Here is a 10,373-nt window from a genome sequence, read left to right as displayed (position 1 = left end):
TTTTTTTTTTGTTAAACCTGTTTGATATTTTGTAACAGGCCAGTGATCAGAAATTCTCATTTTATCTACACAGCATACCATTCAAACACATTGAGTCATTGAGTCATTAATGAGTCATCGTGTCTTTCTATTTTGCTTCTGTAGCCTATCAGAGAAACAAAGCAATTAACATACAATAAGGAGAAAAAAAGTGGTGGTATAAAACTTTTGCTCAGCATATATCGCAAGAAATGACGAGGGTGCTTGTTCTCTGGAGGTTTTCATTTCTGAATTTTCTGATTTGTTAGCTTTTCTCGTCCAATCAAGAGCCGCGTCTCTCCAACAAAAGAGCGACTTTCTTTTGTTCCCTTCCTTCTGTTGTGCCCCATCCATCCCCGTGCCCCATCAGCGGCGCGGCGCGCGCGCTCATAATAATGCCCCACCACCACCACCACCACGGCTCGTCCCGAGTCTCTTACCCGTCCGTGAACTTCGCTTTGCTTCTTGAGGAAGACGTGCGGCTCGGTGGCGAGAGAGAAAATGTTTCCTATGACAGGGATGGGAGATGGACCAGGGGGGAAGCCCGGGGGTCTCCTCTGCTTGACGAGCTGACGCACCAGCAGGAAGGCGAGGAGAACCGCAGCCAGGCCGGCCACGGCGAGCTGAGCCTCGGCGCCGGCCACCGGCATCAGAGAGCGGCACTTCAGTGAAACCATCTCTACAAACCCCTGTGTTCCCGGCTGACAAAGTCCCGACCAGACTTCGCTTTCTCCTCCGYGGAAACGAAGCACTTATGTATCATCTTGCATATATTCTGTCCCCCCGCCTCTAAGCCCAAGATTGGCCAGAAAGTCAGAGTCAACTGTGGCTGAACTTTGTTCTGCTCTGGGTCAACAATCCGCCTCATTTTAGTAATAATTAAGTTGACGTTAACGGGTACTACTTTTAATTATCCCTCAACAGGGGACAGCAAACTTTTCCACGTTCCATTTTATTGATTGTGAAAATGTTTTGCATTTTAGGGCCATAAAAAGCATCAATAACCCCGCTGAAACAGGAGTGAAGATTGGGCAAGAGCCAGCAGAAAATTATATAACTTRAACTTTAAATTATTAGAAATAAAAAGAAACTTTGAAGCACATTAAGACAAAATAAGAAACTCTGCAAGCTGTGTTTCATGAGACGGGTTTAATGGGGGAAAAAGTTAATGTAAAATAATAAAAAAAACATTAAAGTGTTCCTTCCTATGTCCTAAAGATTAACAATAACAGAGTGATTCAGAGCTCAGATAATAATGTTGCTGACTTGTTACTTAACTATCTAACTGCTTTTAGATATTAGCAGTTTAAACCTTTTTTTCTTATCTGAATAAATTGATTTTGCGTAATAGGAACAGTTAAGGTTGTTAATGAGAAACAGGTTAGAACAAGAAACTAAATCTGAGACCAGAAATTCACTTTTCTAAAATATTTCAAATATGCTTCTGTCTTTTATTATTTATCTATTATTTAGTTATTTGCCGTTATTTTAAACAGGCAAGTCCCATTTTACAATGAATTTAACGGATCTATTGCCCACAAAGCGTGGCTCTAAATGAGAGTATTGCTTCAAACAAATTTCGAGTCGACAGCGTTTCTAGGAAGCAGCGAGCTCCAGTCTGAATCAAATCTGTGTTGACACAAGTCGGCACAGCTTTGCAGGAAATATTTGGCAATAGTTCTTGGGAATCACAGAATTCCACATCAAAATCACGAACAAGCGAGGCCTCCCTTGGCTAGACATTACATTTAATTTGTGTTCGAGGAATAAAAGTCATTCGATTTAAGTGGCAAGATTCGTGAAAAAGTCCAAATTAAATGCTTTAACAGCACTAATGCCCAAACAGCACAAACAGATTTAAAAAAAATCTCCATTTTTATTTATAACTTTGTTGTGAGACAATATTCACAAGCATGATTGTCATTAACAAAATGGACGAGATAAAAACAAATTCTGTATATTAACTGATTAAAACTAAATTTTCAGAAGCGTTAACTTCTGGTGATGACAGTTTTTGGCCAACCTTTTCTAAATAAAATTTTGCAGGATTGCAACATTTCACATTTTTTTGCGCTGAATATGTTGCAAATGTGTTTTAGCCACACTGCCACATCAATATAGCTTTTTATCTGTAAACTTGAGTAAATTACAGGCGCTTGTGTAATGGAAAAGGCAGCCAAGCTAAAGTGAGTTGACTTCAAAAGTGAATCAATTGTACTTTTCAAACTAATCAATACAAGACAAGATCAATGATGGCTTCATTAAAATCTGTCTGATGATTCATGAGATGATATTTTGCTAACAGACAGACAAGTACTTCAAGAGCTAGGCAGCATTTTGAAAGCAGATCTCATCAGTTAGTGCTCAGAGTGACAGGAATGACTCTCACCAAATTTTAGCTCAATCTTTGTAAAATTTAGCCGTTAGCATTTTCGCTAAAATCCCACCTTGAATCAGACTCCACAGAGAGTTGTTCGTCCATCTAAAGGTTAATTCCAGGGATTTCATTGAACGGTTCATGAGATATTTTGCTAATATAGGTACATAAATGCACCCAGATGGGCAAAAACATCATCTTTTTTCGCCTTTGGCGGCAGGCAGTACCTAGTGTAAAGCACAAACCACACGTTGCACACCTTATTCTTCATTAAACAGTTTCGAGCCTAAAACAAACACAGAGCTTCTTCTGCAAAGCTGTTGATGTTAGAGCCGTCTGGATCAAACTGTTGCGGTGTGTTGTGTTGTTTCTACGCTGGTGTCGATTCTCAGTCTGCTATGTTTTACAGCGTAAACTTTGACCCAGTAAGTAATCTGCTGCAGGTTCTTTCACCTCCACACATTACATGTTAGGTAATTTCTTATATGTAGAGGTTAAAGGTACAGACATGTGACACATTCCAGACTTGCTCCGTTTGGAGCGATTTATAGACAGAATTTATGCAGAACCGCGGGGAGACTCTCCAGGACAGGATGAAGTTACAAAGTTTATATTTTAACCGAACAAACGTGAAAACTGTCCAGGTATTTGGAGAAGCTCTTTTTTCTTTTAACACCTGGCTGCAATTGTTCATTGCTTTTAAAGTTTCATTATTGATGAAAAGAGTTTGCAGGAATATGCAAAAATTTCTAATTTTTTTTATTTGAACTGCTAAAGTGTAAACTTATACTTTTGTAAAATCCTGCCTGACATCTGTTCATTAGGACTAGTTTCTCATTAGACATGGAAATGTTTATCCAGCTGCTCATGCTGAGCCAGCTGCTTCCCCCACTTCTTCCTCGTCTTTTCCGATGCCTCAACGGCCTCTACAAGCCTCTCCTAATCATTCYGTCTTGTTACTTAATGAAGATATTCTTGCAAATTTCTTCTGTGTCTTTCAAGCTCAAACGATAATGTGGAAGTATTAAAACATTTTTTTTAAAAATGTAATTGAAAAATTGCTCTTGCTGCATCATCGTCTCAGAAGTTAATTTGATCAAAAACATTGTTTAAAAATTCAGATGGTTTTCTTATTTGCTGCAGAGACATCTAAAATCTGAGCAAACTTAGATTACATATGATGTAATTTGGAAAAAGTTTTGGAGTGTAATAGTTAGTAAGTTATTTCAGTAATTTGTACCTGATATTACAACAGCAAAATTTACTTTAAAAGTGCAATTTTTTAATGAGTATTTTATCTAGGAAATCTTACAAAAATAACTTTTTCAGTGGTAAGCGGTGGGGCAGAGGTTAGAGGAGGTGAGCTTGAAGGTTGCTAGTTCATCTCCCCAGGCCAAGAACATCTGTCCAACACAGGGCCCCCTAGGCCCTCAACCCCACAGCTGGCTCCCAGGGGCCTCAAATGGCACCCCACCGCTTCACATGTGCAATGGGGAAAATGCAGAGAATTGGTTGTTAAAAGGAAATAAATAAAATGTTGCATATATGACAGTATTTTTTTTACGTTATTTATTTCCATAAATATAATCTAAGATTAATTGAGTAACAATTACTCAGTAATTTCATGACTGGTAATTGAGGTGTTAAGTACCTAATATTGACAAGTAAATAATACCCGATATCACAGCAGTAAAATTTACTTAAAAATTGAGTATTTTATCTAGTAAATCTTACAAATTATTTTTTCAGTGCAGTCGCTGTAGCAATCGAGAAAAAGGGTAAGCCAGAACCACAGCTTGAAGGTGTAGTGAAGGTCTTGTTTGACCATTTTGATGCACATTTTAGAATAGAATAGAATAGAATAGAATAGAATAGAATAGAATAGAATAGAATAGAATAGAATAGAATAGAATAAAAACAGCCCTTATTGTCTCGCGTGGGGAAATTCAGGTGCAGTAGCAGCAGCATGTAAACACATCAATCCACAAAACAGTACGCTGCCATATGACAAACATCAGTAGCTTCAAAAAAATAATAGAATTAAAGATAGTAACAACAAAAATTAACATAGATCAAAGTCAAAGATAAGAATAATAATTACAGTACCGGTCCATCAAGGAAAAATTTGATAAAAATGAAAGTTAAAAAGTAAGCTACTGTGCAGAATAATCACAGGAAATAACAGTCATGACTGACTTGTGCAAATTAAGTCGAACTGAGTTGAACATTGCTTTGTGTTGTGATGAGCTTTTAAATATCAAGCTTTAAAATGGAATTTGTATTGCCATGATTTACTGGTTGAGTTGTGTTGCAGCGGTGAGCTCGGCTCCTCCGTCACAAACCCTCCTTTAGACTGAACTTGACTGCATGCATTGTGAGTCCAGCTGGAAAACAAGTCTTACTGGGTGGATCCGTTGATTACAGTGTTTCTACAGTGAATTTGTTTCCATTCAGATGACTGGAACTGTCAGGACAATGGAGAAAATGTCATTATGAACCTTCTCTGTAAATACTAATGCAGTCCAGAGCCTTGCTTTTTCTAGGAACCTAACGACCTGTGGCGGGAACATCAAGAGGTCCTGTAATCCCTCTGCAACCACTGGGCAGGTGTTTAAATGTTAGGTAAGCTGTGTAAGAGCCAGCAGCTGCAGCTTATACATCACTTTAAGTTGYTCAGTGTAAATTTCACACTTTGTTCTTTAAACATCCTTCTGTGAATGCTCTGCAACTACATCAAAGAAACATCATTTTCTCTCAAGGCATCTGTTGATGCCATTTCATTTACCARTAAGTAATTTTTTATAAAGATGGCAATGGGTTTTTCCACTTTTAGTTTGTCTTGGACAGTAAGACTTGTTGTCACACAAACTAACCACATTCCAGTAGCAAGTTACTGTAATAAATCAGTAGCTGTTGTGTTCAGTGACCTGGCTACTTTCATCAATTCAAGCCAATAAACGTATTTTTCTGCATTTTTTTAAACACTCCATGAAGAAGTTTATCGTAACTAAGCACATTTACTTCATTACAGTACTTCAGTAATTTGTTTGAAGATGTATACTTTCAAATTGTTACTTTTACTTGTATTTTGTTACATTCAAAACCTAAAATGGTACTTATACTTTTTTACTTTAAAATGTAACACCCTACTTACTAGTTACGAAATTAAATATGTCTGAACTCATCATGAAAGGAGCTGTTTATGCACTCAAAAAATGAAGTGCTGAATTTACTCAACCAAGTCACGTCATCTGGCTCTATTAAATCACTATAAATATGTTCTAAAAAAGAAAATATGTATGTTGCTAATTTACTCAACTTGGTTTAGAGGTACCAGTTTGTTTAAGAAAATTCAACAGTTTATTTCATAGTGTGTAAAAGTACTTCAACTTTTTCAATTTTTGTGAACAGTTTTATGACTTTTGCTCATTAGCGAAAATTGTTTTACCAAAGTCATTTTCTGTTAAGGTACTTTTACTTTTACTTAGTTATTTTTTCCAAGTACTTTACACCTATGTCTCCTAATGAAGGTTTAACAGAACTTATGAGCTACAAACCAACAGAAGTTCAAATCYACATTATTTATCAATGAGGTGGTATTTTTGCAAAACAACAACAAAAAAATCTTCAATCCCAAATGTATATTTTAACAGTAAGCATTCTTTTTTTTCTTTCAGTCTAGTACTCTTTTGAGTTGGAGTTAATTTTATTGTCCTCTTTTCACATTTTAAGTTAAAACTAAAAAGAGTCCATTCTTCTTTAGAGTCCTTTCATCTGTTTTCTGAGCCTACTTGACCCTGTTCAGGGTCAGGAGGGGTTATTTACAGCAGTCAACAGGCGAGAGACAGGAAACACCCCACAGGTCATCAGACCATCGCACACTTTGTTGATGCACTATTTCTTTTTCAGTTTCGAAGCTGCCCATTCAAATATTGAAACAGCGTTTGAATATGATACCTTTAAAAGGAACTGTTGATTATTTGTTTTTTGCCAAGCTCCAAAGTTTGGTGTTGTTTCATCACATTGTCAATAAGTGAGCCGAGGCTGGTGCTGACGGGCGCTGCGGTGAGCGTGACGCTGTCAGCGCTGTTCTCCTGTGTTGCAATTAATTTTCCAGGCCAATTCGTGCCCAACTTTTAGAAATGCAAACAGCTAATTGCAGTCTTGTCATTTCGCTTTTCCCTTTGGGGTTTCCTTTCTCTGCATCAGCCGGCATCCTGGGTCAGTGCAGGCAGTGATAACACAGAACTTCAGAGTGGCGTTAGATGTGTGTGGGAGCTTCAACATTAGTAACTTTGTATAAAGTATTTTGTTATGAGTAGAAACAGGTTGAAGTTCAATATAATCAAATTTTAACTTGATCAGTTATGTTTTTAGAGATGTTTCATTCTTTTATTTGATGACAGAGAGTATCTTTTTTGCTACTTTTAAATAAATAAATTAGAATTTTATTCACAACTTGTTAATTAACCAGCTGCTTATTATGGTAGCTCATGAAACACTTAAGTGCARTTTGTCAACTGGTCATTGATCGTATGAAGGGCTTTTGAGCTAAAACAAGACTTGTTTGAAGAACCTTAGAGAACTGAATTCAAGATTTGTCAGTGCCGATCATTTCTGTCTTTGAAAATGAACAAAAGCTCGACTGTATTTGCAAATGAGTGATCACCTCAAAGACAATTGGAAATGTAATGTCTTGCTCAGATAATAACAAAACAATTATGAATATTTCCACATGAAATCTCTTTCTCTAAAGGTTAACTTAGCGCTTCTTGTACGTGGCCTGCTGGTCTGCTCAATAGCACTAAAAGGCTCATCTATTTAATGAGTTTCTGTGTGAAGCAGCAGCTAACTGGGAGGCAGGACGCTTTACGATACAACAACCAATATTGTTACACGAGGGCAATCAGAAGAAACCAACAGTCCAGTGATTTTCTTGAAGGAAGTGAAGGACACCGAGAAATGAAAGATTTACTTTTATGATGGAGCATCTCCCAGTTATGCTATTCCCATTTAAAAAAAAACAAGGTCTAATAAAACATTGCAACCCAGAAATTGCCTTCAGATTTAATGATTAATCAGTTTTTAATTGCTCAGTGGACTTTAATGGGGCTACAATGCGCACCCTCGGTGCTGTGATTTGAGCATAGTGGTTGAAAATGTGTTTCTTGAGATTAATGTTACTGTTGTGATTTAAATCGCTCTGTAAATAAATACATCTAATAAGTGGCTCTATTCCTGCAAAAAATGCAGAGGAAATGCTTGTTGCTGAAAACCTTTTGCTGAATAGCTAAAAAAGCTGAAACTAGCACAAAAGCCTAGGGATTAGCTGAAATGTATGAAATTAGCACAAACAGAAAGAGCACATATTTGTTAAATTAGGCTGAAAGAAGCAGAAATGATCACAAAAAGGTCAATGAAAAAAAGCTCAAATTTGCTATAAAGCTGCCAAAACACAGAAAACAGCTTAAATTAGCAGAAAGCAGCCAAAAGTGGCATAAAAAGCTTAAAACAGCAGACAACAGCTCGAAATGTATAAAATTAAAAGAAAATTTCAAAGCAGAAAAAACTAAAATCAGCTAAATTAAAGTCTAAGGAGGCTGAAATTAGTACAAAGGACTGAAAAACAGAAAAAAGGGTAAAAAAAATAAAGACTTGTGAAGTGTTTTATGAATGTTGACAACAGCTCCATTCATTTTCAATTTAAAAAAATAACAGAAAAAGCTAAATATTTCAAAAACTATAAATTGCTGAAGTACTACAAGTTTCCACTGTAACGTTCTGAAGGAACTAAACGCTTTGATGTGTAAATTGTTAAAATAGCACAAAAATTGTCAAATGAGATTTGTGTTGAAAAGCGTACAGAAGAAATAAACTATCTCAGCAGTGTGAATGCTTTATAAGCATTTTATAAGTCTTCACTATTAATACCACTGTTTGATTCAAACACATCTTGCTGTGAATTAAGCACACTGACGGCCACGAAACAATAAAATCAGCATCTATTTGCCATTAGCTTCCCATCAAACACACTGTTGCTTCTGATTGGTTTGCAGTTTGAGGTGAAGCTTTGCWCCGACCAATAGAGTCCAATCAAGTGTTCACCAGTTAGTTCAGAAATCCTCTGGGAACATATATAAAACCATGTGCTATGAGAGAGCTCAGCAGATCCACAGTCAGCTCATCATCTTCTTTAGCAGATCTTTTATCCTAAGGTCAGTAAAGCAAAACTATTGCCTTTTTTTGCAAATTTCAGTTGTCTTTTTGTAAAATGTTATTATGAAAATGTGGGTTTTGAAGAAGCAAGCTGTATTTTTAGAGTGCATGAGAATAGAAACATAGTTCAGCTGGTTTTAAACCTTCTTTTCTATCTTGTTCAAACTGCTGATAAAACCCACAGRATCACTACTAACTGTTCTTTAAGGTCGACCAACTGGATGAGAGTGAAAGAAGGAGTGAACACAGACAAGTTGATGTGACATGTTTTCTAACTGAATTTGAAAGTCTTTCCTGAATTTGTTTGCTATTTTCTGCTCTCCACAGAGAACCGTGATCATGCTGCTGAAACTCACGACCCTCCTTCTTGCTTTTGCTCTGATTTTTTGTCCAGCAAAAATCTCGGCGGCTGCTTCCTCCAGGTGACAGTTTGAACACTTTTTTTCCCCATCAAGAAATCAAGATATTTATGAGGAAAAACATAGGCATCATTACTGAGTTAGGAGCTTTTATATTTTGTTCTCTCTCAAAGTTTTTTAAATCGATGGGATTCTGAATTAATTGAAAAATCCAAGTAAAACTGAATTTAATAGCTACATTTTACAATGTAACAAACTATTGTTTTATTTGCTTATTGTTCTTATGACGATAAAATGCATGTTTTTGAACCAACGTTGTGATGAAGCTGCACAAAATCAAATCCAAAATAAATGTTTATGTTCCTGTTTAGTAAGGAGTCCATAGATGGTGTCACACTGTTGAACAAGGACGCTGAGACGTTACTCAGAGCTATCAAGGAGTTCATGCAGATAACCTCTGATGAAACGGCCCAACAAGCAGCGGAAGAGGAGAGGTATGGCTTTATTCCTTTCTGTCTCTCTTATTAAGTATAACACATGTTTGTTAACAAACCCAACATCTACAGCTTGGTCTTAATTAATTAATTGTAAAAAAACAGTAATATTTATGACATGTTTGTTCTCTGTTAGAACCTTTAATCATTCATGCATTGATTTAACCATCAACTCATTCACTTTTTCATCACCTGGATGATTGCTTGATTCAATTTAAAATAACAGAGAGAACATGTCAATCAAAAAGGAACGTGCATGACAGACTGAAGCTACTGAACAGCATGAAAATGCAGCTGAACTGGTTAACATGCTGCCTGCAGTTGCAAGCATGCCTTTGACATTTCTAAAACAGCTTTTCTACAAATGCATGACACTTCAGCAGCAAACAACAACAAACAAACAATCAAACATGCATGTAATTATTATTACATATCTGCATGTTACTGTACTGTAAGTTTTTTTTTTTTTGCATGTTTCTCTCATCTCTAACAGCTCGGATAGACCCGTGTCTAAGCGCTGCACTGGCTTAAGCACGTGCGTGTTGGGCAAACTCTCCCAAGATTTTCACAAACTCCAAACTCATCATCGCACTAATGTGGGAGCGGGGACCCCCGGCAGGAGGAGAAGTCTCTCTGAGTTATTCGAAAACTACAGCAACTCACGCAGCCTCAAACTTTGAGATTAACTCCATCTGTTCTGTCTATGAGTTAACGTTCGCCTGGTAATCTGCCTGTGGCTTCACTCCAAACTGCATGTGGGTCATGACTGTGCATGTCTTAACTTTGAAATAAAACACAAAGCATAAAAATGAAAAATATTATTAAGAGTCTTATTTTATCTTCTGCTTGTAGATATATATATCAGAACCAAAGAATCAGCTACAAAATGTTAAAAAAGATGTAAATAAT

General features: G+C 36.7%; 2 protein-coding genes across 3 annotated transcripts in view; one reads left to right on the top strand and one right to left on the bottom strand.

The window, feature by feature from the left end:
• cyp2r1 (cytochrome P450, family 2, subfamily R, polypeptide 1) overlaps positions 1-823 on the bottom strand; it is a 5,286-nt gene extending 4,463 nt beyond the window's left edge. The window contains exon 1 of the mRNA XM_014026566.1: positions 459-823. Within this exon, the coding sequence (XP_013882020.1) occupies positions 459-695 (237 nt within the window). The 5' untranslated portion in view covers positions 696-823. The remainder of the gene's footprint in view (positions 1-458) is intronic.
• Positions 824-2,957: 2,134 nt separating this feature from the next.
• On the top strand, positions 2,958-10,280 carry calca (calcitonin/calcitonin-related polypeptide, alpha). 2 transcript variants are annotated; one of them, XM_014026585.1, is made up of 5 exons: positions 2,958-3,039; positions 4,939-5,017; positions 8,939-9,033; positions 9,342-9,464; positions 9,958-10,280. In XM_014026585.1, the coding sequence occupies exons 3-5, from the start codon at positions 8,951-8,953 to the stop codon at positions 10,142-10,144; spliced, it is 393 nt and encodes a 130-aa protein (XP_013882039.1). In that variant the 5' UTR covers positions 2,958-3,039; positions 4,939-5,017; positions 8,939-8,950; the 3' UTR covers positions 10,145-10,280. The 2 variants fall into 2 exon arrangements, with proteins under 2 accessions (XP_013882039.1, XP_013882031.1); XM_014026577.1 differs by lacking the exon at positions 4,939-5,017 and having other exon boundaries at positions 2,973-3,039.
• The last annotated feature ends 93 nt before the right edge of the window (positions 10,281-10,373 follow it).

The sequence above is a fragment of the Austrofundulus limnaeus genome, unplaced genomic scaffold, assembly GCF_001266775.1.
Source record: "Austrofundulus limnaeus strain Quisiro unplaced genomic scaffold, Austrofundulus_limnaeus-1.0 Scaffold5, whole genome shotgun sequence".
In the NCBI taxonomy this organism is placed as follows: Eukaryota; Metazoa; Chordata; class Actinopteri; order Cyprinodontiformes; family Rivulidae; genus Austrofundulus; species Austrofundulus limnaeus.
This window is presented reverse-complemented; position numbering and strand designations above follow the sequence as displayed.